Source organism: Pleurodeles waltl, chromosome 6 (assembly GCF_031143425.1).
Source record: "Pleurodeles waltl isolate 20211129_DDA chromosome 6, aPleWal1.hap1.20221129, whole genome shotgun sequence".
Lineage (NCBI taxonomy): Eukaryota > Metazoa > Chordata > Amphibia > Caudata > Salamandridae > Pleurodeles > Pleurodeles waltl.
Window position 1 is genome coordinate 571,840,930 of NC_090445.1, and position 26,867 is coordinate 571,867,796.

General features: G+C 48.1%; 1 protein-coding gene across 4 annotated transcripts in view; it reads right to left on the bottom strand.

The window, feature by feature from the left end:
- Positions 1 to 26,867, bottom strand: part of BRPF3 (bromodomain and PHD finger containing 3) — a 329,828-nt gene that overhangs the window by 163,377 nt on the left and 139,584 nt on the right. For all 4 annotated transcript variants that reach the window (XM_069238754.1, XM_069238755.1, XM_069238753.1 and 1 more), the window contains exons 6-7: positions 10,775 to 11,087; positions 10,394 to 10,675 (exon numbers count right to left, since the gene is read on the bottom strand). In XM_069238754.1, the coding sequence (XP_069094855.1) occupies positions 10,394 to 10,675; positions 10,775 to 11,087 (595 nt within the window). The remainder of the gene's footprint in view (positions 1 to 10,393; positions 10,676 to 10,774; positions 11,088 to 26,867) is intronic.

Consider the following 26,867-nt stretch of genomic DNA (forward strand, 5'->3'; position numbering starts at 1 on the left):
TGGCACTCAGTAAGTCCCTAGTCACTGGTACCCGTGGTACCAAGGGCCCTGATGCCAGGGAAGATCTCTAAGGGCTACAGCATGTCTTATGCCACCCTAGGGACCCCTCACTCAGCACATGAACACTGTCTCTCAGCTTGTGTGTATTGGTGGGGAGAAAATGACTAAGTCGACATGGCACTCCCCTCAGAGTGCCATGCCAACCTCACACTGCCTGTGGCATAGGTAAGTCTCCCCTCGAGCAGGCCTTACAGCCCTAAGGCAGGGTGCACTATACCACAGGTGATGCACAGCATGAGCACTATGCCCCTACAGTGTCTAAGCAAAACCTTAGACATTGTAAGTGCAAGGTAGCCATAAGAGTATATGGTCTGGGAGTTTGTCAAACACGAACTCCACAGTTCCATAATGGCTACATTGAAAACTGGGAAGTTTGGTATCAAACTTCTCAGCACAATAAATGCACACTGATGCCAGTGTGCAATGTATTGTAAAATACACCCAGAGGGCATCTTAGAGATGCCCCCTGAATACATACCCGACTTCTAGTGTAGGCCGACCAGTTCCTGCCAGCCTGCCACACACCAGACATGTTGCTGGCCACATGGGGAGAGTGCCTTTGTCCCTCTGTGGCCAAGAACAAAGCCTGTACTGGGTGGAGGTGCTTCTCACCTCCCCCTGCAGGAACTGTAACACCTGGCGGTGAGCCTCAAAGGATGCTATGCACACAAAATACTGCCTGTGGCATAGGTAAGTCACCCCTCTAGCAGGCCTTACAGCCCTAAGGTAGGGTGCACTATACCAGAGGTGAGGGCATAGCTGCATGAGCAATATGCCCCTACAGTGTCTAAGTCAATTCTTAGACATTGTAAGTACAGTGTGGCCATAATAAGTATATGATCTGAAAGTTTGTCAAAAACAAACTCCACAGCTCCATAATGGCTACACTGAATACTGGGAAGTTTGCTATCAAACGTCTCAGAATAATAAACCCAAACTGATGCCAGTGTTGGATTTATTACAAAATGCACACAGAGGGCATCTTAGAAGACACCCCTGTATTTTACCCAATCCTTCAGTGCAGGACTGACTGGTCTGTGCCAGCCTGCCACCGAGACGAGTATCTGCCCCGCTGGGGTGAGAGCCTTTGTGACCTCTGAGGACAGAAACAAAGCCTGCACTGGGTGGAGGTGCTTCTCACCTCCCCCTGCAGGAACTGTAACACCTGGCGGTGAGCCTCAAGGGCTCATTCCTTTTGTTACAGCACCCCAGGGCATCCCAGCTAGTGGAGAGGCCCGCCCCTCCGGCCACTGCCCCCACGGCGGCAAGGCTGGAGGAGATAATTAGAAAAACAAGGAGTCACCCACCAGTAAGGACTGCCCCTAAAGTGCCCTGAGCCAAGGTGACCCTTGCCTTTAGGAGTCCTTAATCTTGAGATTGGAGGATTCCCCCAATACGATTAGGGATGTGCCCCCTCCCCTCAGGGAGGAGGCACAAGGAGGGTGTAGCCACCCTCCAGGAGAGTAGCCATTGGCTACTGCCCTCCTGACCTAAACACACACATAAATCTAGTGTTTAGGGGCGACCCGGAACCCAGGAAATCAGATTCCTGCAACCTACAACAACAAGAAGGACTGCTGACCTGAAAGCCCTGCAGAGACGACAACTGACTTGGCCCCAGCCCTACCGGCCTGTCTCCAGAGTCAAAGAACCTGCCCAACGACGCATCCAACACGGACCAGTGACCTCTGAAGCCTCAGAGGACTGCCCTGAACCCGAAGGACCAAGAAACTCCAGAGAACAGTAGCACTGTTCAAAAACAGCAACAACTTTGCAACTTTCTTGCAACTTTTTAAGAACTCACTCTTCCCACCGGAAGCATGAGACTTCACACTCTGCACCTGACGCCCCCGGCTCGAGCTCCAGAGAACCAACACTACAGGGAGGACTCCCAGGTGACTGCGACCTCGTGAGTAACCTGAGACAACCCCACTGGACCCCCACAGCGACGCATGCAGAGACAATCCATATGCTCCCCCTGACCGCGTCTGCCTGGAACACAGAACCCGACGCCTGGACCAAGCACTGCACCCGCAGCCCCCAGGACCAGAAGGAACCGAACTCCAGTGCATGAGTGACCATCAGGCGACCCTCTGCATAGCCCAGTCGGTGGCTGGCCCGAGAAGCCCCGCTGTGCCCTGCCTGCACTGCTAGAGTGACCCCCAGGTCCCTCCATTGATTCCTAATGAAAACCCGATGCCTGCTAAGCACACTGCACCCGACCACCACTGTGCCGCTGAGGGTGTGTTTTGTGTGCCTAACTGTGCCCTCCCAGTGCTCTACAAAAACCCTCTGGTCTGCCCTCCGAAGACGCAGGTACTTACCTGTTGGCAGACTGGAACCGGAGCACCCCTGTTCTTCATCGGCGCCTTTGTGTTTTGGGCCCTCCTTTGCACCTGCCCGGCCCTGTGTTGCTGGTGCAGTGACTTTGGGGTTGCCTTGAACCCCCAACGGTGGGCTGCCTATGCCCAGGAACTTGAACTTGTAAGTGCCTTACTTACCTGAAAAACAAACTAATACTTACCTTCCCCAGAACTGTTGATTTTTGCATTGTCCTTTTTTAAAATAGCTTATTGTAATTTTAACTAAAACTGTGTATGTTACTGCTGTAGTTCAAAGTTCCTTACTTACCTATGTGGAGTACCTTGCATTTTATGTATTTACTTCAAATATTGAACCTGGTGGTTCTAAAAACTGTGTGTGTACAACAAATGCTTAACACTTCCCTCTGAAAAGCCTACTGCTCGACCATACTACCACAAAATAGAGCATTACAGTTATCTAATTTTGCCACTATCTTACCTCTAAGGGGAACCCTTGGACTCTGTGCACACATTCTCTTACTTTGAGATAGTATATACAGAGCCAACTTCCTACAATGCTCATGCGCATTGCCAGCAAAAGGGGGAGTCACACTACCTAAAGACTCGAAAGATTTTCTTTGAAGAGAAACAACTTGCACACTTCCGAGCCCAACACTTAATCGCAGGATTATGCTAAGGATGTGTATCTATAGCAACACATGCCTCGAACACATATGTACGGTGAGCTGGTGAAGATGAATATTATGCCACACTTCCTATAGGTTTTTGGTGCTCACCCTGGTGGTCCTGGAGAAAGAAAAGGGCTTAGATAAATGTAGGAGAAAATGTATCAACGTATGGAAATGCCAAAGGCCTAAGATGCCTAGAGAGCACCAAGAGAGAGTGAGTGACTCTCTACCACACCCAGACACCAACAAGCATTATCAAACAGAGTGTAGGAGGCTGGCTCAGTTTATGGTGTACACCTACAGTGTGGCACTGTAGAAAGCTGGCTCTGTATATACTAAATCAAAATGAGATATAGTGTGCGCAGAGTCCAGAGGTTCCCTAAAGGCTCAACAGAGGCTAAAGTAGATAATACTAATTCTCTCATTTGTGGTAGTGTGGTCGAGCAGTTAGGCGTATCAGAAGATAGTGCAAAGCATTTGTTGTATACCCACAGACAGTAGAAGCACATACTCAATGACTTAACTCCAGACCAATAGTTTTTATACAGAAAAATATATTTTCTTTATTTTTGAACCGCAACATTTAAGTTACAGGGTAGTACCTTAAAAGTTTCATATTTCACACAGGTATCAACAGTACTTTGTGTGAAAAAGATAAGTAATATAGTTTTTGAATTATTGGCATTAATCTGTTTCACAAATGGACACAGTGCAATTTTCAGAAACGGTTCCTGGGGGGAAGAAATGGTAGATCGTTTTACAGGTAAGTACAACACTTATAGTTTAAGCTTCTGTGTTTTAGGAAGTCAACCAGTTGGGGTACAAGTTAACCCCAAACACCCACCACCAGCAAAACGGGGCCGGTCGGGTGCAGATGTCAAAGAAGAGCAATTTTAACGTGGGCTCCTATGGAGACAGGGGGTACTCGGAATCAGGCCTGCCTGCAGGTAAGTACCCGCAGCTCAGAGGGCAGACGACGAAGGATGGAAGGAGCGCTGGAGGGGCCACAAGTAGGCACCAAACACACACCCTCAGCGGAACAGGGGCGGCCGGGTGCAGAGTGCAAACAGGACGTCGGGTTTCCAATGCTAGTTTATGAGGTGACCCCGCAGGCCACTCAGAGGCTACAGACGAGGTCCAAGGGGGTGTCTCGGGCACACCGCTGGTCGGACAGAGAGGAGGGCTGCCTGCTGAACGTAGATGCATCAGTTGTCGCTTTCTCCAAGGCCTGGGGGCTGCGGGTGCAGTGTGTCTTTAGGCGTCGGATATCTTTATCCGGAGTTTCACGGTCAGGGGGTCCTCAGAATTCCCTCTGCAGTCGCGGAGGGGTGGAGAGGTCAACCCAGGGTTGGCACTTGCTCGTAATCACCTGGGGACCCTCTCTTGCTGTGTGGACCACCTGGACAGGGGCCGTCGGCTGCAGAGTGGTCAGGACTCACGCATCCGGAGTGAGGTGAGAGTCCTTGATTGTATGTTTTTCTTAGAAAGAGCCGCTGTCCTGGGGAATTCTTGGTCCTTTTTGGTGCAGTGCAGTCCTCTGGAGTTGGGCAGATGTCGCTGGTCTCACTAGACACATCGCTGCCCTTTTGCAGGTTCTTTGAAGCAGGAGACAGGCCAGTAGGGTTGGGGGCCAAAGCAGTTGTCATCTTCCTTCTTCTCTGCTGGAAAGAACACTGGGGCTGGGCCCCCTTTCAATCAAAGTTGGCATCAACACTAGGCAAAAAGTGTGTGTGTGGGAGGGGGTAACCATGCCAACATTGGCACTTTCCTACAGGCACCCTATATTGAGTCCAGGCAACCCTTAATGATAGTGTTTCGGCATCAACATAGCAAAAGCTCTCTAGGAGTAGCTGTGGTGAGCAGCTAACGCTTATACAGGAGGAGTGTAAAGCACTTGCGATTTCACAATAGTAGGTCAGTAACTGTTCACAAGAAAGAACCACACCAAGGCCCTCATTACGACTGCGGCGGTCTTTTACAAAGACAGCTGAAGCCGCGGGCACCAGAAGACCACCAGTGCTGCCGGGCTTCCGACCACCATATAACGAGTACTGAGGGATTTCTGCCACAATTTGGGCATAAATCCTTTAGCATTCGTGCTGGCGGTGTGCGGCGCAGATGCGGTTCCACAGCCGTCACCGCCACACCAAAAGGACTCCACCTGCCACCTGCTGTATTACGAGCAGTAATACGGTGGGGTGGTGTCCTGATGGCGGGGCGCTGCCGGCGGTGGAAGCGCCAGGTCCCGTTCCCTGGTGGACGACCTCCTTGCCGGACAACATAAGTCGATCGTCCGACAAGGGAGGGGGGGGTGGGAGGGTGGGGGGTGTTGTGTGTGCGTGTGTGAGTGGGTGTATGTTTGCATGTGTGTATTTCAGTATGTATGCATGAGTAAATGTAAGTGTGTTTGCGTGTGTGATTGTTGAAGTGAGTGCGTGTTGGTATGTTTGTGTGAATGAGTGTCTGATGGTGCGAGTGAATGAGTGTATGTATGCGTGTTGGTGAATGTGTCTATGCGGGGTGCGTGTATGCGGGGAGGGTGTGCTGTCATGGAAGGTGGGTGGATGGGGAGTGCTGTCATGGAAGGGTGGGGGGGGTCAAGGAATCAAAGGGTGGGTTGGGGGAGTTGTCTGCCGGCAACAGGAAAGGAATTGTGAGTGTGTTAGAATCCCAGGGGATGGAGGAGTCAGAAATTGCCAGAGCTAAATACCAGATCGAGTCGGATGTCTTATAAGCTAACACAGGACAGTTGGATTTGTATGGATTCAGGACCCTTCCCAGTGGACTCAGAAAAAAACTGTTGGCACAAAGACGGTTGGAAAGTGCCCCCCGTGGATATCCAGAAGACCGGAGTAGCGACACCAAGGAGCCCAGGTGCCTAGAGGTGAAGTGGCATCGGAAACCTGTGTTTGAGTCAATGGAAGCCTCGGTTATCCAGCTGCTGTCACGACCAGTGGACCATACCAGTGGAACCCAAAGGTGGTTTCCGGATGTGAAGAATCTGAAAAAGAAGGGACAGTGTCCAGACCACTCAGAGATGTCCAGGCGGGGCAGGTAGGCAGCATCCACCTCCCTCTTGGAGGTGAAGTTCCTACAGGACGGTGAAGGAAGAAGTCCAGCTGCGGAATCCAGGGGATGCAGGAGATCCTAGGAGTTGCCCACGTGCTATCACACATCAGTTGCTGGATTGCAGGAGGGTCAGTGGCCAGCAGGGCCACCAACAAGCCTTGGCAAACGCACATAGTGGTTGCAATGAAGATTGTAGGTTTTAGAGTACCAGCAAGGTCGTAGTGACTAGACCCTTGGAAGAGAGTCAGGGTAGGCCTTCTGCAGGGCGGAAAGCCAGCCGAAGTCTGAGCAACCCCTATGAGTGACCCACTGGCAGGAGGCAGAGGGAGTTGCATGGAGGCCTCAGTAGCTCAACAAAACACGAGTGCCACGTAGCAGTAGCTGCAGAGTGGAAGCTGATCTTCGAGTTGCAGAGTGCTGGAGGCTGGGGCTTCTTGGAGCCCAAAGATCTCCTGGAGGAACAGCCAACAAGCGTTGGCAAAAGCAAAAGTCTTGGTGCACAGGGGTTCTGTTTCAGTGGCTGCAGCAAGGTCCCACCGTCTCCCAAGTTGGCAGAAGACAGGGGAGACCCAGAGAAGACCACAGAACCACCTGTGAGCGCAGCCTTTTCATTGTACGTGGGACAGCAGGATCCATCAGCCAGTTGTTGTCATCTTGAGGTGTCTGCGGATGCAGAGAAGTGGCTTTTTCACTCCAAGGGAGATTCCTTCTTGCTTCTTGGATGCAAACAGAGTCCTTGTGACCAGGGAGGATGAACAGCCATGGATTCTGCAGAAATCTTGCAGGAGCTGGAGAAACAATGCTGCAGTGGGAGCCCTCCCTCCTGGATACAGTCTTGTTTCAGTTCTAAAAGCAGACAAGCAGCGGTTCCAGAGCCCAGGAGCAGAAGATGTCTTGCAGAGAGTTCCTTGTAGAGTCTTGCTTGACGAATCTGAGGACCCACCCTCGATGTAGCCCTTGAGTAACCCTTAAAGGGGGTTGGTCACTCTATGTAGTGACCCAATGATTGGAGGAGGTCAGAGACGACATCTACCTGGCCAAACCAGTCAGATGCTCCCAGGGGCTTCTGCCTACCTTGTTTCGAAGATGGCAGAATCAACCGGCCACCTGGTAGAGCTCTGTGCACCTCCCAAGGGGAGGAGCTGGACAGGGGAGTTGCCACTCCCCTGTCCATTGTGTGGTGTCGTGCCAGAGCTGGAACCGGGGGTTCCTGAACTGGTGCAATGCAAGGGGGGCACAAAATGTGCTCTTCAAAACAGTCCGTGGCACTCAGAGGCCATCCCATCCCACCCCAACCCAGAGACACCTATTTAGAAGGGAATCAATCCTTTGTTCTGTCATCCCCTGCTGAGTTAGGCTCATCAGCAGGAGGGTCGAACAGTGTCTGGCGTCGGCAGGAGCGTGGGCTGGCAGTCAGACCGCTCAAGGCTGTACAGGCAGAACTAGTGGAACCTCTAAGGACCCCCCAGATTTAATTGGAACATGCAACTGCACTGGAATTGGTGTAGTTGCATGATTCCAACATGTTTGATACCAAACGTGCCTACATTCGGAGAAGCCATTATGTAGATAGACCACTTGTGTTGACCAGTGCCCTCTACATAACTTAAGATGGTTTTTCCACACTTACAAAGCCCAGGGAATGGAGTCTGGAGTTTGCAGGGGTACTCTGCTATGCAGGAATACCATCAAACTTAAGGACACGCACCCTGCTATTCAGCTGGGCTGCCTACCAGAGGGGCGACTTAAAATGTCCAAGTGCAAAAACTGCGATATAAATCAAGCCTTATATCTGAAGTGAAAGGTGCATGCACCATTTCACGCAGGCTGCAATGGCAGGCCTGCAGACACAATTTGTATTGGCTCCCATGGGTGGCATAATACATGCTGCAGCCAATGGGAGACCCCTGGTGTACCAATGCCCTGGGTGCCTAAGTACCGTATAATAGGGACTTACATGAGTGGACCAGTATGCCAATTGTGGGTGTAAAAGGTTTCCAGTAACCAAATTTAGAGGAGAAAGCACAATCACTGATTAGCAGGATCCTACTGTACTACAGTCTAAACACAATGATAACAGGCCAAAAGTGGAGGTAACTATGTCAGAAAGATGCTACTTTCTTACACAGAGCAACTACACTTTTTAATGTAAATACACACATCAACTATGCAATCATGATAGGTACTTAAGAGTCACAAGGAAGTCACTTTGAAGAGTACTATGTTTATGTGAAAAAGGTTAGAGCTTTCTGTGTGCCTTACTGATTACTAATATCATCATGGCAAATGGAGACACAGTAGCAGTCAAACAGTAGCTGACTATGTATGCTTCATTATTAAAACCTCTTCAATTGTGTGAAGGCTTCACCCAAGCCTAATGGCGATTCTGGAGCATGGAGTAAACATTAACTCCAACCTTCCAACAACAGTATATCACTGATGATTTGCAGAGTTTTTGGGAAAAGGGAAGAGAGTGATAGTTATTTAAAAATAATACACTGGAAACATATCTTTTCAATTGTAAAGCAGCTGTTAAACGTTTAACAGCATGTGACAAAATGCTGAAAGTCCAGGCGACTGATAACTAATTGCTACAAGCTAATTTTCCACAAGTATAGTTCCGAGTGTAGCTGTGACTTGAAGGGAGGTCCTGTGAACCTGGAATGACAGTCAAATAAAACAATGGAAGAGTATGTAGTATGTATGTTCAGTAGAGGGAAACATGCCAGACATTCAGGATAGCCACACAAGATACATATAGATGTAATGACTTTATATGAAAATCTTTTACATAGTCAGTGGTTATCCTAAGTGGCTCACTCATGTCCGCTTCGACACACCTGGTCTAGTCAAAGGTTAGAAAATCTTCTCTTTATTAGAAGGCCCATAAAGTCATGAATATGCTCTACCGGACTTCAAAACTCAGCAAAATGAAAGCAAGCCCCGGAAGACCACACTTCATATTTGGATGTGGTATTTTAGTCTCTGGCATATTTGGAAAGAGTTATCAATGTATGTATAATGTATAACAGGGCAGTACACTTTCAAAGGATGAGCTAGTCAGCAGGGAATAGATAGTATATTACAGGTGACACTCTCAACAGATCTGCTAGTTATTTTATTTGGTACACTGTATGCATATAGTCTACCCCTTAAAGTTAAAGAAGCAGTCTCATTATCCAATTACGTCTTGCTGAGAAACAGATTGTTACAAACCAGTGGAATTCTAAAATGTTTTCAATGAATGATATGTGGTATTCTAGACACCGAACAGTTAGGACCAGTAAGCAATTCACTTATTTGTTGCTTCATTAACAGGCATGGACTACTTTAATAACCATATCCGTATACAAAAGAAAAAAACAGTTTGTCAAGTTCTCACTTCAGCATGAAGTCCATTTATTTTCTACAACAGTAAATCTAAATCTAACAGACTTGACACACCCAAGGAGAATTTGATCACTGCAACTGTTTATGCTGTTAGTGCTTACTAATGAGTTCCATGGGGCGTAGGTAAATCCTCACTGAAATTACCATTTCCGTACTCTATTATCCCACCATTAACATGCCATGAATTTTGGTCTAGATTGTGGGGTGTGAAAATACTGCAACTGTTTCTGCATGTTTTCCTCTATTACTGCCTGGTTACTGGACATACATTTGACCTTATTTTGGCACGTGGAACTGTGTCTGGGTTTTTTGCACCTAAGTGTGGCAAAATCATTATTTGTAGTTCCATTCTGAAATTTTTAACTGGAGTGGGATTACCAGCAAACCTGTGCATGGGCCCCTAGTGGTGAGGCTTTGCCACCCCCCACCCGCAGTCTACTTACAAGACATGAATGAAACTCAAGAATGAAGCACTACCATTAATCAGATAACAAATAGGTACAGATGTAATGTACATTTTGCACCGAAACAGCTCGGTTTGTGGGGTGGAAAAGGTTGGGAGCATTAAATCTTAAAAATAAATAAAATCTTAGAAGCATAAAAATAGTGTGTAATTGTTTCTCATATATTGCCAGGAAGCTACCGATACTGTGAGCATTTGCACATATACCAGATACTACCAACTTTCACTCCATATTTACCACTGGCAATATATAAAGAAGGCCATACTATAACCTCAATCACTCTGTATGCATCATACTGAATTGCAGCCCTAGGTGTTAGAGAGAAAAAGTTGACATTTATACAAGCAATAACAATAGACTCTGCCCCATTCATTATCTCACAAATCTTAAAAATCTTGCTTCCCTACTTGCATCTCACCTTTCTCAGCTTCTCCATCACATTCTACTGTCACATTTCTTTCTTCATCCTCAGTGCCTCTCTCAAGACACACTGGCAATTCTCCACTGGGTTGTGTTCGGCTTTGCTGTTGCGATGTCTTTAGTCGCAGAGAGTTGATCTCACGGCGCAATAATCGCATACGCCGGGTCCTGGCTCCACTGGACCGCATACTACTCACAATATCCAGCTTCTCCAGAAGCTCTTTTAACTGAGCCTCCAATGACAGGTGAGCCCGGTTCTCAGGCATAAGAATGCTGTCCACTGCAAGACAATTGAAAAAAAACATCAAATCATATGTTAGGATGAGAAAATTTCAGAATAATTCTATAAAGCTGAGGCAAATTAGAGATTTGAATTCACCATCTTCCCATGAGAATTTGTAGTAATCTTCATTTTTCGGTGACTCCGGAAGATGGATTCCCAGTTCTGTTTCATAGCCTATATTTTCAACTTGTCGTCGTGTGTGCCGAAGAATTGCTCCTCCCACGTCCCTCATTCTCAGAGCAGCCCGATGGAACACAGTGTCTTTTGAGTTATACCTCATGCAGTTGGTAACCAAAAGGTTAAAATCCTCCTCAAAGTCTTCCAGGTTTTGATAGAGATGCGAGTCCACTTTCTGCCTCATAGTTGCAAAATCCATTGGGCGTGAAATGAATTCCAGGTAATCTGGAACCTAAACATATAAAACCTGTACAATTACAAAAACCATTTACTAGGAAACCAGAATTTACCCCGAGCTCACACCTGCACAGAAATACAGGAACCATGCATCGGGGATACCACATACAACCACAGACAGACAACCTCAAATACAAAGACAGAACATAGGCAAAAACCAAAGGCAGTCCTACACAGACAAGCAAAGAGAGGAACTGCAGGATCCTTGTTGGATCCAACGACTATGCCTTTCACAGTTGGTCAACAATTAACCACCAAAACTTGTTTCACTGTTATTTTAAGTTATGATATTAGAATTGTAAATGTTTGGTCTCTAAACAACCGTAACAGTCTCAAGTGTAAAACTATTTTGTTTTCCATTTTGCCCTCTTCAATGTTTGGTATCCTCAAGTGATTTGCTTTAATCGATTACTGTTGTACTCCTACTTTGTTATTCACACTATTTATTCACCTTAAATAAAGAGATTGATGACCCAACGACCATGCACGCAAAACATTACAAAGATTTATAACAATCACAAACACAAAAGAGTGTTGAGATGAGGGACTCACCCACGTGAACTAACCCACACAGACCTTCCCTTTACACAAACATGAGTTAACATTAAAATCATTTGCATACCACATAATCTACAGTTTATAAAAATAATACACAAAGCTTTGCCAACCGTACAGAAAGATAAAAGTAGTATTGACCTACAATTGAATTATGTTTCTTCAGTGCTAGTGTCTTGAAAAACACAAAACGTTTAAGAATCTTCTACCTCCAGAGGGATACTATTTAAACACTATGTGAAACCTTCATCTCTGAATTGTTTTACCCATTATTCTGCTTCCAAGTCTATAAGTTAAATTTTCCTATATAGCGTGAACAGGATGGTATGGAACACTTTAGGGAAGGAAGGGTTTGTTTATGAATTACAGAAGACACCAAATGCTGAAGAGGAATTGTGATTGTAGGAAGTTGGCTCTGTAAATACTATCTCAAAGTGAGAGATAATGTGCACAGAGTCCAAGGGTTCCCCTTAGAGGTAAGATAGTGGCAAAATTAGATAATTCTAATGCTCTATTTTGTGATGGTGTGGTCGAGCAGTAGGCTTATCAGAGGGTAGTGTTAAGCATTTGTTGTACACACACAGGCAATAGATGAGGAACACACACTCAAAGACTTAACTCCAGGCCAATAGGTTTTATATAGAAAAATATATTTTCTTAATTTATTTTTAGAACCACAAGTTCAAGATTTTAAGTAAATACATAAAATGCAAGGTACTCCACACAGGTAAGTTAGTAACTTTAAATTAGAGCAATAGCATACACAGTTTTAGTCAAAATGGCAATAAGCTATTTTAAAAGTGGACACAGTGCAAAAATCAACAGTTCCTGGGGGAGGTAAGTAATGGTTAGTTTGTCAGGTAAGTAAGACACTTACAAGTCTAAGTTCCTGGGCATAGGCAGCCCCAAAGTTATCACACCAGCAGCACAGGGCCGGTCAGGTTCAGAGGTCAAAGAGGTGCCCAAAACACATAGGCGCCTATGAAGAACAGGGGTGCTCCAGTTCCAGTCTGTCAGCAGGTAAGTACCCGTGTCCTCGGAGGGCAGACCAGGGTTTTTTTGTAGAGCACTAGGGGGGGGGACACAAGTAGGCACACAAAACACACCCTTAGCGGCACAGGGGCAGCCGGGTGCAGTGTGCAAAGCAGGCGTCTGGTTTTGTATTAGAAACAATGGTGGGACCCGGGGGTCACTCCAGCGGTGCAGACAGGGCACAGGGGGGCTTCTCAGGGCAGCCACCAACTGGGCTAGGCAGAGGGTCGCCTGATGGACTCCTGCACTGAGGTTCGCTTCCTTCTGGTCCTGGGGGCTGCGGGTGCAGTGCTTGGTACAGGCGTTGGGTCCCTTGTTACAGGCAGTCGCGGTCAGGGGGAGCCTCTGGATTCTCTCTGCATGCGTCGCTGTGGGGGTCCAGAGGGGTCGTCTCGGATTATTTACGAGCTTGCAGTCGCCTGGGAGTCCTCCCTGTGGTGTTGGTTCTCTGGAGCTCAAGCCCGGGGCATCGGGTGCAGAGTGTGAAATCTCACGCTTCTGGCGGGAAGATTGAGGTCTTTAAAAGTTGCACGAAAGTTGCAAAAATTTTGCTGTAGGTGAACAGTGCCGATGTTCTCTGAGTTTCTTGGTCCTTTGGTTCAGGGCAGTCCTCTGATGCTTCAGAGGTCTCTTGTCCCTGTCGGATGCATCGCTGTTGCAGTTTTCTTCGAGTCAGGAGACAGGCCAGTAGGGCTGGGACCAAAGCAGTTGTTGTCTCTGTCGTCTCTGCAGGGCTTTCAGGTCAGCAGTCCTTCTTCTTGGTTCAGGTTACAGGAATCTGATTTCCTGGGTTCTGGGGTGCCCCTAAATACTGGATTTAGGGGTGTGTTTAGGTCTGGGGGCAGTAGCCAATGGGTACTGTCCTGGAGGGTGGCTACACCCTCTTTGTGCTTCCTCCCTGAGGGGAGGGGGGGCACATCCCTAATCTTATTAGGGGAATCCTCCAATCTCAAGATGGAGGATTTCTAAAGGCAGGGGTCACCTCAGATCAGGACACCTTAGGGGCTGTCCTGACTGGTGGGTGACTCCTCCTTGTTTTTCTCATTATCTCCTCCAGCCTTGCCGCCAAAAGTAGGGGCAGTGGCCGGAGGGGCGGGCATCTCCACTAGCTGGGATGCCCTGGGGTGCTGTAACAAAAGGCATGAGGCTCACTGCCAGGTGTTACAGTTCCTGCAGGGGGAGGTGAGAAGCACCTCCACCCAGTACAGGCTTTGTTCCTGGCCACAGAGTGACAAAGGCACTCTCCCCATGTGGCCAGCAACTCGTCCGGTTGTGGCAGGCTGGCAGAAACTGGTCAGCCTAGCACTAGGAGTCGGACTGGTATTCAGGGGGCATCGCTAAGATGCCCTCTGAGTGCATTTTACAATTAATTCCACACTGGCATCAGTGTGCATTTATTGTGCTGAGAAGTTTGATACCAAACTTCCCAGGTTTCCGTGTAGCCATTATGGAACTGTGGAGTTCGTGTTTGACAAACACCCAGACCATATACTCTTTATGGCTACCCTGCACTTACAATATCTAAGGTTTTGCTTAGGCACTGTAGGGGCATAGTGCTCATGCACATATGCCCTCACCTGTGGTATAGCGCACCCTGCCTTAGGGCTGTAAGGCCTGCTAGAGGGGTGACTTACCTATGCCACAGGCAGTGTGAGGTTGGCATGGCGCTCTGAGGGGAGTGCCATGTCAACTTAGTCATTTTCTCCCCACCAGCACACACAAGCTGTGAGGAAGTGTGCATGTGCTGAGTGAGGGGTCCCCAGGGTGGCATAAGACATGCTGCAGCTCTTAGAGACCTTCCCTAGCATCAGGGCCCTTGGTACCAGGGGTACCATTTACAAGGGACTTATCTGGGTGCCAGGGCTGTGCAAAATGTGGAAGCAAAGGTACAGTTTAAGGAAAGAACACTGGTGCTGGGGCCTGGTTAGCAGGGTCCGAGCACACTTTCAATCATAACTGGCATCAGCAAAAGGCAAAAAGTCAGGGGGTAACCATGCCAAGGAGGCATTTCCTTACAGTGATGAATAAGTAAGCTGCTTCATCTTGGGGTTTTCAACATATCGAAAAAACAAAATGATATTTAAAAGGCATACGGGCTCTCAAAATGCTCCTTTGGCGGGGTTAACCGCTGGCCGGCCCCAGTTAATCTTGTTTAATCCTCTCCTTTATACCCGCCACCGGCTCCAAGATGTTCAGCGGCCCGGAGAGGCATTGCTACTGTGCAGTGCAGTGACAAAAACGGTTCCTGACGGGCTGAGATGGAGCGGATGGACACGGAGCGGCCTGGGCCGGGTGCGATGTGAGGAGAGGCATAGACGATCGAACAGATGAGGCAGGGACCAGTGTGCGCCATCAGCTGAGAAGGGAGGTGCATACCTGAAATAGAACAAACTCTGACGGAGGAAGGGCCAGGACCCAGTACCCTGGGGGCGCTCGGAGGTGAGTGGGTGCAGGCAGGCCGATGTCATTGAGGCGGCCCGAGGACCTGCTTCTTGCCTCCACGGAAATGCAATGTAGCGGCCGGGCACCCCCCCCCTTTTTTTTTCCTGTGCCCTACTTTCTCCTAAGCCAACTGGGGGCTATAAGCCTAGGCTAGCGGCAACTCCAGTGATTGAAGGGACAAGTGTAGCCGCCTGATCACTCTGCCAGAACACATTGCATGGACGGAGCAGTGGAGCCTCGGGGTTGGGCACGGTTTGCCCAGGCCGCATGTACTGTTGGAGGATCTACAAGCAGTCTTGGAAAGAATAAGTGGGAACACCTGTGGAAACAGAACATACATTGGAGCTCGCTGGCCAGACACTATTAGAGCGAGGGGCATTTGGCGGAGCCCCATAGGATCCAGATAAACATTGTATATACGAGTGGAGGGGCCCCCATAGGCTAGATACTGCAGGAGACTACACTCCTCTGTATTTGCGGAGGGGTGATTTAACAACTTAGCAGAAGATTCTGTGGGACCGGATGAGTGCACCCTTGCCAAGAGCACAACCGCCCACAGCAAATTAAGAGGAAATAACGCACAAGTAAAAAGGGACAAACCGCACACTCATCTCCCCCAGAGTTTTTGAGATTGCCTTGCGATTAGGAGTGAGACTTGTATTAACTGAAACTGTGATTGATAGCCAAGACTTGTAGCCCTCAAAACGTATCTATAGTGCAGAAATGACTGGCATACTCTTTTCTCCTGATATATATTGTCATTCGTTAGCGAGCACTAAACAGGACCCACTGATAGACGGTTTGGGGAAGCCAAAAACAAAATCCGGATCCCGGAACTCCTAAGCACCCTCCTGCTCTCCGCCTTCGGGGGACTCTTTGACCCAGGTCTCATTGTCCTGTATTCCCCCCACAGGCCAGGCACCGTCTCAAGACAAATTAGACCTTATCCTTCAAGAAATACGGGAGTCCCGTCTGGCCATTGAACAGAGGATAGGAGCCCTCACCAGTGAAGTATCCTTTCTCAAAGATAAACATCGTAAATTAGTGGATACGGTCAAGAGTAATGAAACTAAGCTTACCATTTTGGAACCCGCCAACGCAGCCCATGCAACACAGATCATAAAACTAACTCAGCAGATGGAGTTGCTACAGGAGAGGGCCGAAGATGCTGAAGGTAGCACTCGAAAACACCATTCAAATCCTGGGGCTCTCAGAGGGAACAGAAGGGCAGTCACCTACACAATACATAGAAGACTGTCTCTGAACGGTGGTGGCCCCGGAGGGGTTATTAGATATATTAGTAGTCCAAAGAGCTCACAGACTTCGACTAAGAAATCTAATCCTGGAGCTCCTCCTAGACCCATTGTCATGAAAATTCTGAATTACGAAGACCGGGATGTGCTGTTTGGAGCTGCCCATGAGAAGGCCCCAATCCTGGTGAATAACGCAAAGGTCTGATGGTACCATCTTAACTGGGTGGGGCTAGGTGGTCATATGATGAGGCATGGCACTATAATGTGTGTAGACCACCTAGTCCGTAAAGGGAACTCCCTCAAAGGTCTAGCCACCCATCACATTCATACATCTTTTTTTATTACACGCTCAATCAACGCATTTTTAACAGGCTACAAGAGACCTGTTTTCTCCTATTCCACCCCAGACACCTTGTGTGTTTGCTGGTCACTAGTTGATGCCTGGCATGCTAGAAACTCAGTGAAAACTCCTTTTATTCATATCGGCACAAGTTACATACAAGCATAGATAGATTCCTGTGTTCCCCACAGTTACTACCTGATATAGTACATACAACCTACCTTGCCAAGAGCCTTTCTGATCACGACCCCCTGGAATTAACATTGAAGTGGAGTAAAATCCCAGCACCAATACCCACCTGGAGGCTACAACCCAGTTATTTGGATTATGCGCCCTTCCGGGAAGCATTGGCGCAGTCTATAAATAATTACTTTGTAGAAAATACGGGTACAGCTACCTTGCTAATACATGAGTGAGTGGCTTTTAAGGTGGTTAAGGTGGTTATTCGAGGAGCCTCCTTTAGCACGTTAGTGGGTGCTCAAAATGAGGCATTGAGGGCCCTGAGATAAGTCGAAAACACAATGGCTCGTACAGAACAGGCAGAGGCCAAGGGGGGGCAGATCCAGCACTATTGCAGGGGGCAAGAGTGACGCATGCAGAAAGCCTAGAACACTTCAGAATAATTGATAACAGAGCGTATTTCCAACATTTGATATAAAGTGCATATAATGTCCTTCCTGCTACCGACTCTGGGTATGAGATGAAAATGGACAACTCAGTTGTCTGGGTTAGAAAATGAGGGAACTAGTTTTGGAATAAACTTTGAGGTTGTTCTCAAAACTACTCCATCCTTTTGTACTTCAATAAAGGATTCTTCCTCTGTTAGTGCTTGCAGCTCATTGATTCTCCTGACAGAAGTCCGAGCAACCACGAAGGCTAACTTCCAAGACAGAAATTGCATGCAACAAGGTTGGAGAGACTTGAAAGGACGGCACCTCAACCTTGCTAGAACTATATGTAGATTCCAGACTGGCACTGGAGGAACTTGTGGAAGAATGATCCATTCAAGGCCCTGAAGAGAGAAGTGTTCTCTACACTGCATGTAAGCTAAGTGTAACCAAATAGGAGTGTATGCCAAGCCCATTTTATCTAAATCCAATAAATAACAGATATCTTGAACAGAAGCTTTAAATTCTTGAATGCAGAGAATGTGATGGACACTTCTTCTGCATTACCTACTGAATGTGGAGAAAGTGAAAGTCTTGTCCTCTACATTTCAAAAGCAAATCCTTCTAGTGCTTTATTCTCTCGCATCCTGAAATTATTCTTCTGCCACTCTAACAGGCCGTTCACACAGTGAAAAGACATCAAAAAAGTTTGTGTTAATTTTCAGTGGTGACAGGGGACATATCTTTGCCCTACAAGCACAAATCAGCATGCAATATATAACGGTTGGAAAGGGGCCAGCATCACCTTGCCAGAACTTCCAAGGGGAATATCTCCCTTGTGGATCCCTGCTGGACTGTAAACCCCAAGAAGCTGTCCATCCACTTGAGGCAAGGAAGTAATGGGGAGTAGCCGCTCAGGCATGGGCATCCCCTCTAATTTTTAAAATTGACCCCAAAGAGGGACAATTTGAAAACAAGCCCACTAGAGACCAGGGCTAACTGTAAAATAAAAAATAAAATAAAAAGAAATAAGGGGGACGAGGAGACAGTCCGCCATGGAATTGGGCTTTAGCTTCACTCCAACGTTCTTAATGCACTCCTGAGGGGAAAGCAGGCCTCCCACTTCTAAGGCCCTGACAATCTTTGTCTCTTGGGGGCCTAGAGCATCCCAGCGCTATGGCAACAGAGAAACCATTTGGATTAATCTGGGTGTGTTTTTGACATATGGCCTGGCAGAGAGGGTAAACTCCTTTCATGTGCCGAGGTGAATGTAGGAAAGTACCCTCTTTTTGGCATGGTTACCCCCACTTTTGACTGTGCTTAGACAGTTTTTACTGGGATCCTGCTAACCAGGAACCCGGTGACTGTGCTCCTTCCCTCCAAATTTGGTTAACTTGAACCTTTGAGCACTCCACAATTGGCATACTGGTGTCCCCTTGTAAGTCCCTACTATATGGTACCTAGGTACTCAGTGCACTGAGACACCAGGGGTCCCCCCTGGGCTGCAGCATATATTATGCCACACATGGGAGCCCATGCGAAATGTGTCTGCAGGCCTGCCATTGCAGCCTGCATGAAAAGGTGCATGCAACCTTTCATCAGAGGTCACTACACCAGATCACTGTAAGTCACCCCTATGGTAGGCTCTTCCAGCCCAGAGGGCAGGGTGCAGGTCCCTGTGTGTGAGGGTACCCCTGCATAAGCAAAGGTGCCCCTACAAACTCCAGTTCCAATGCACTGAACTTCGTAAGTGCGGGAAAGCTATTTCACCCATGTACTGGCCACAGGTCACTCACTACCTGTGGTCCAGCTACATAATGGCAATTCCAAACCTGTGCATGTTTGGTGTCAAACATGTCAGAATCATACCCCAATACTGTTGCCAGTATTGGTTGCATGATTCAATGTACTCTGGGGGCTCCTTAGAGGACCCCCCAGTATTGCTCCTACCAGTCTTCCAGGGTTTGCGGGCAGCACTTGCTGCTGCAGCCCCTCAGACAGGTTTTTGCCCTCCTGCTGCTTGACCAGCTCAGGCAGGATTTCCTGAGGGAGGCAACACCCTCTCCCTTGGAAATAGATGTTACAAGGCTTGAGAGGGGTAGCCTGCCCAAGCTACCAGTTTGCTTTGAAGGGCACATTTGGTGCCCTCCTTGCACAAACCAGTTTGCACCAGCCTAGGGACCCCCAGTGCCTGCTCTGGCAAGAAACTGGACAAAGGAAAGAGGAGTGACCACTTCCCTGTCCATCACCACCCCAGGGGTGGTGCCCAGAGCTCCTGCAGTTGGCCACTCGATTCTGCCAACTTCAAAATAAGATGTGCATAGGCAGTTGGGAGCATCTGAGTAGCCAGGTCAGGCAGATGACACGAGTGACCCTTGTGAAAGGTTGTCACCGTGCAAAGTGACCAGGCCCCCTTGTAGGGCTATATAGAGACTCTCTTGCGGGTGGGTCCCCAGATTCGGCACCCAAGACTCCACCAGGACTCTTCTGCATTGTTTACTTCTGCTCCTGGCCACCAGAACCGCAAACAGACACTTCAGGAACCGACAAGACTGCAACTCCTGAGACAACCTCACCTTGCAACATTGTTTCCACAAGTCCTTCCAGCAACTGCAACATTTCCATGGCTGTGCATCCTCTGCACCAAGAACCAAGAAGGAATCTCCCTTGGAGTGAACGAGTCACTCCCCTGCATCTGCAGGCACCTACAGCAACGGCGTCCAGCTGCGTGGATCTGCTCTCCTCTGGAACTGCTTGGATCCTGCATCACAGGTTGTGGTCTGGAGTGGTCCCCTGGGTCCTCTCTAACCGCTGTCCATCTTGGGAGACGGTGAGCCCTTGCTTCTCCTTGCAGGGCAGTACCCCTGTGCACTGCAACTCTTGCAGAAACCAAGGCTTCTTTTCTCCTGCTCCAAGGGATCTTCAGGCTCCGAGTAGCCCTAACCACCAGCACTTCATCCTTGCAAGGACAGTCCAGCGACATGGGACTCAGCTCTAGGTGTGCTGATTGGGCCTCACTGCAGCTTACTGTGCCTGCTGAAAGTGGGTTGCCTGTGGGGGCTGTGACTGCTTCTGCTGGCTCTCCTGACTGCTGAGGGTCAGCCCGGTCTCCCCTATAAGGGTCAGGTCCGCTGGGTCTTGCTGGTCCTCTTCAGCTTTGCAACTCTTCTTTTGCCTCCTCTTTCATTTGCCAATATTTGTTGGTGGTTCTTCTAACCATTGACCATCTGCAAATGACGTGGGATATCATCTGCATCGCTCCAAGGACTCCTCTGCAGCTCCTGGGCTCCACAGCTGATCTTCTCCTTCACCCATTGACCCGGATGTTCTCCACAGAAGAGTGGGTAGTGGCTCCTGCCCCGACTGGACACTCCATTGTGGACTGGACCCTGTGCCCTTCTTTTGTAGGTCCTCTTCTTCCAGAAGTCACCTTTGGATTCCTCTGGTCTGTTCCTGTTCTTGCACAATCCATTTTTTAAGCCCTCTTGTTAGTCCTTGGGAAAACCAGGTACTGACCTCTGCTCTCCTGGCCGCTGGAAGTCAGAAAGGACTCACCTCTTGGGGTCCAGAGTTCTCCCAGCTCCCCTCTAACTACTCCATATCCTTGTGTGGGGGACTTCACTTCGCATCCCACTATTTTAGTACATGGTTTGGCCCTCCCCTAGGGCCCTAGCTATTTTTTTTACAATTCTTGCCAATGCTTGTTGTTTCCTATTCTAATTTCGAACTATTATTGTGAATAAATATGGTGTGTACTTACCTGCGGTTGGGGGACTGCCTACAAGTAATCTAGTTCATTGCTACTGTAATAAAGTACCTTTATTTTTGCAACACTGGGTGGTTCCTTTCAGGTGTGATAAACTACTGTGTAACTGCTGTGGTATTGCAAGTGCTTTGCACTCCTCCCGATAAGTTTTGGCTGCTCATCCACAGCTACCTCTAGAGAGTATGGACACTGGATGGTAGCATTGGACTTGCAGGATGCCTACTCCCATAAAGATGTTACTTGCGATTCGCGGTAGACGCGAGCACTTTCAATTCACCATGTTCCCCTTTGGTCTTACCAGCCCCCCTTGGGTGTGCAAGAAAGTGATGGCGGTGGTTGCAGCTCATATGCGCAGGTTAGAAGTTTCAGTCCTTCCCCACCTTGACGACTGATTGTTGAAGGCAAGCACCCCTTAAATTGTTGTCTCCCACCTTCAGGTTACGGCAAACCTTCTGCATTCGCTGGGGTTCACTAAAAACGTGCAGAAGTCACACTTGACTCCCTCTGAGATGCTCCCTTTTATTGGAGATTTTCTTGACGCAGTGTAGTTTCAGGTCTATCCTGCAAAAAAGCGAGCCCAGGGTATTCATGCTACGATTCCGATGATTCAGCCTCTACCCTGGATTTCGGTGAGAATGACTCTGAGGCTGCTGGGCCTCATGGCCTCCGTCATCCTGCTAGTCACACATTCCTGATGGCATTTGCAGGACTTGCAGTGGGACCTGAAGTTCCAGTGGACGCATCATCAGGGAAACCTCTACAACACTGTCCAGATCTCTAAGGGAACTGTGCAAGATCTGCAGTGGTGGCTTTCGAATTGAGATCTCTCTCCCTTACGCAACCGGACGTATTAGTAGTGACAGATGCGTCACTTCTGGGATGGGGCAGCCACATGGGAAAGGCAGAGATCAGAGGGCTTTGGTCTCCAGAGGAATCTGGGCTCCACATCAATCCTTTGGAGCTCCAAGCGAGCAGGCTTGCATTGTACATTCCTTCCCTCTCTCAAAGGGTAAGTGATTCAGGTGTTCACGGACAACACCACTGTCATGTGGTACTGCAATAAGCAGGCAGAGTGGGGTCTTGGGTCCTTTATCAAGAAGCTCTACACCTCTGAACATGGCTGGAACACCAGGGCATATACTGAATGGTTCAACATCTGGTGGGTTCTCTGAAAACCAGAGCAGATGAACTCAGCCGAAGAATGCATAGTCGATCACAAATGGTGTCTTCATCCAGAGGTAGTGCAAGGACTCTCTCAGCAGTGGGGAGAGCCTTGGTTAAATCTGTTCGCCTCCACAGAGAACGTGCAATGTCAGCTGTTTTGCATGCTGGAGTTTCCAAGGCGGAACTCGAGCCTCCTTTACGGCTTCCCACCAATACCACTTCTGCCCAGAGTTCGGAAGAAGATCGAGAACGACCGGGCCCAAGTAATCCTTGTGGCTGCGGACTGGGCACGAAGAGGATGGTTTCTTGAGGATGGTCATCGATCCTCCGATCCTTTGGGAGGATCTCCTTTTGCAGCTGCAGGGGACGGTCCTCCACCCAAACCTGTCCAGTCTCTGCCTTCTTGCGTGGAGATTGATCAGCAGCAGTTGTCAGCTTTCGACCTTCTGCACAAAGTCTGCAATGTTATCTTGTCAGCCAGGCATAACTCCAACAAAACAGTAAACGCCTGTTGTTGGCACAAATTTGTGGCATGGTGTACCAATAAGTCTGTTGATTCCCTTTCTGCACCTCTGTCTGAGGTCCTACTGTTCTCTTCTCTCCTGCCCAGCAGGGCTCTGCTTCGGGCACCCTTAAAGGCTACCTATCTGCCAACTCTGCCTTTATTTGACTGCCAGATCAACATTCCTTGTTCAAGTCTCCCATTGTTGGAAGGTTCCTTAAGGGACTCACCCATTTGTTTTCATAATGTCCAAGTGGGTTTTGAACCTTGTTGTTGCCTCCTCTACCCTTGCACGCCCTTTCATTCCACCCTTCGTCGTTTCTGCAGAAGGTGAGGGAATATGGTGCACAATTTCTCCTTATCGCTCCTGATTAGGTAGGCTGATCGGTTACAATTTGGCAGTCGGTCTGCCCTTCCTCTCCTATCCAGAGCACATCTGCTTTCTCAGCATAATGGTCACATCCTCCAACCCGGACAATTCGTTGGCATTCCTGGGGATTGAACAATGCTACTTTGATCAATCAACTTACAGACAGAGGTAGTGGGTGTCAAGGAGCCAACCACCTAGTCTGTGCATTTCACAGGGAGAAATCTGTTTCTCAGTGCCAACTGCAGGCTTAATCCCTTTTGAGGCTATCCTGTCTGGTGTCCTGTGCTGTGCGCTGTCCCTTGTTAAACAGCAATAAGCAGTTTCCACAGTCATACGCTATTTATTGCTCTACATGCATTTGTGGGTCTTCTTAACCAGCTTTCCTTGTTCAGACCACCACTGGGGGCATGTTTCTTGAGAGGTTACTTATGTTTCCACCCTTTTGTGTTCTGCATTGGGGCTTGAACGTTGTTCTGACTTTTCTCATGGCATCACTGTTCTGTCGGTGCATAGTTGTTCTATTCATCTCTTAATTCTAACAACTGTTTACCTGGTGGTGATTACTTCAGCCTGCAAGACTGAAGTATTGCTGGCCTCGTTGGTCTAGCCAACAATTATTGTCTTCTACTTAATCTGGTTCCATGCATTTGCTGCTGCCTACCTGTTCAGAGATGGAGTACGTCTTCCCCATGAGCCAATCAATTACTCCTCCATCTTTCTTTCTCTGTGTTCATCCTTCAAAGGAGTAGCTGCACAGGTTGGACCTAGGCCAGCAGCTTCCTACTATGCTGATCATGATCAGACAAGAATGAGTGAATGACCTGTTTTTCAAAGGATTTGTTGGGGTCAAGAATGGCAATCAGTGACCAAATGTACTGTTTTGAGTTGGCCCATTTTTTTAATTAAGATCTGCTATGCCGTGGCTAAAAAAAGACCCTCCGGCTGGCATTTCTGATCACTTTGTAAAGATGATGGTGGCTTCTACTGCTGTCACCAGGGACATCTTTTTGAATGATACTATCCAGGTTGGACACTTGGTCCTCATTACATACTTTTACCAAACATTAATGTCTGGTGATTTAGTCATGTGATGGGTAGTTCACTAGAGCCAAGTTTCGTGATTTTCTTGGTTAAATCAACACTACTCGTTTTGATTTTGGACTCATTTATAAGGAGAGGAATATGAGGGAAGCAGTATCCATTAGAAGAAAACATTACTTCCCTTCAGTAATGATATGTTCGTAGCATGTTTGGTTGTAAATAAACATGTTCTTCATACTCTTGCAATCTAGTGTCAGGTGCTTACATTTACTAGTTGTTTTTGTTTAAAGAGCTCTTTGTTCATCAGGTCAACCTTCTGCTTACGAAAACTACAGGTTGATCCTGGCCCTCTTCATTCAGTTGAGACTGTACTGCCCCACTCCTACCTCAAAAGCATCTGTCTGCACAATACATTGCTTGGAGTAATCAGGGCTTTTTAGTATAGGAGCAGAGCACATGGCCTGTTTGAGGTCATCAAAAGTATTTTGGCAGCTAGCTGTCCATAAAACTTTCTTGGGCATCCTTTTAGATGTGAGGTTATTTTACGGGGGCTACAATGGAGCCACAGTTCTTAATGAACCTCCTATAGTACCATGTCAGGCATAGGAAGGCTCTGACTTGGGCCTGAGTGGTAGGGGCAGTCCAATCCAGAATTGTTTGGATTATGCCCTATAGTGATTGGATCTGGCATCCACCTACCAGGTGGCCCAGGTAAACCACTTTTCTCTGCCCTATCTGGCACTATGAGGCCTTGATAGTGAGGCCTGCTCTTTGCAGAGCCTCCAATACATTCCCAAGGTGGACCAGGTGATCCTCCCAGGTGGAACTAAAGACAGCTATATCTAAATAAGCTGCACTGAAGCTTTCCAGACATTGTAGAACTTTGTTCACCAACCTCTGTAATGTGGCGGGTGCATTCATTAGTCCAAAGGGCATCACTGTAATAGTGCCCACTAGGAGTGGAGAATGCAGTTTTTGGTTTGACATCTTTTGGCAACTTAATCTGCAAGTAGCCAGTATTTAAGTCAAATGTGCTTAGATACTTGGCAGAAGCCAGTGTATCCATTAGCTCAACTGCCCTTGGGATAGGACGAGCTTCTGTTTTGGTTAAAGTAATGAGACCTATACAGTCCACACAGAACTTTATCTCAATCTTACCATTTTGAGAGTGTGGATTTAGGACAAGGACTACAGGACTAGCCCAAGGGCTGTCTGAAGGCTCAATAATTCTAGCATGTTTTGCACCTCAGCTTTGATGCATTCTCTCACATCATCAGGCTGCCTGCAAATTTTACTTTTTAACAGGCAGGCTGTCACCTCTGTTAATGGTGTGTTCACACCATGTAGTTTGACCAGGAGTCAGAGAGGACAGTTCAGAGAACTGCCTTAGGAGATTTCTGCAATCATCCTTTTGTTACTCAGAGAGGCAGTCTGCAAGTACAACCTCATCTACTGAGCCATCCACTGTACTGTGGGAGCAGATGTCAAGGAAAGGGTCATTCTCTTCTTCCTCTCCCTCATCAGCTGCCATGAGCAATGTCATGTGAGCTCTATCATAATAGGGTATCAGGCGGTTCACATGAAGCACCCTCTGGGGGCTTCTAGAAGTGCCTACTCCAACCAGATAGGTGACCTCACCCTTTCTCTCCACAATGGTGCATGGTCAACTCCATTTGTCTTGGAGTGCCCTGCGAGCCACAGGTTCCAGGACCCACACCTTTTGTCCTGGCTGGTAAACAGTCTTTACAGCCTTCTGGTCATGCCACTGCTTCTGCAGCTCTTCGCTGGCCTGTAGAGTTTTGGAAGCCCTCCTCATGTATTCGGCCATCCTAGACCTGTGGCCTAATACATAATCCACAATGTCCTGTTTTGGGGGCTTGATAGGTTGCTCCCAGCCTTCTTTGACAAGGGCAAGTGGACCCCTAATGGGGTGTCCAAACAAAAGTTCGAAGGGGCGGTAGCCCACTCCCTTTTGAGGAGCCTCCCTGTAAGCAAAGAGGAGGCAAGGTATCAGGACATCCCACCTCCTTCTGATTTTCTCCAGGAGTCCCATTATCATGCATTAGAGGGTTTTGATAAACCTTTCCACTAACCCATTGGTTTGTGGATGGTAAGGGGTGGTGAACTTATAAGTTACACCACACTCCTTCCACATGGCTTTAAGGTAAGCAGGCATGAAGTTTGCACTCTGTCTGATACCTTTGACACCACCTCTTTAGGAAAACCCACCCTTAAGAAAATTCTCAGGAGGGCTTTGGCCACTGCAGGGGCTGTAGTGGTCATCAGAGGAAAGGCCTATGGATACCTGGTGGCATGGTCCACCACCACCAGTATAAATCTATTTCCAGAGCTGTTGGAGGGTGCAAGGGCCAACAATATCCACCCCAACCCTCTCAAGGGGGACCCCAACCAATATTAGTAGGATTAAGGGGCCTTTGGTGTGCCACCTGTCTTGCCACTGGCTTGGCAGGTAACACAGGAGTGACAAAACTCCTTAGAGTATTCAGACATGTGGGGGCCAGTGAAAGTGAGGGGCAAGTCTGTCCCAAGTCTTGCTTTGCACCAGGCGGCCTGCAAGGGAAATATCATGTGCAAGAGTTAACAGGAACGACCTGAACTTCAGAGGGATGACCACTCTCCTGGTGGCACCAGGTTTAGGGTCCCTTGCTTCTGAGTACAATAGTCTGTTATCCCAGTACACC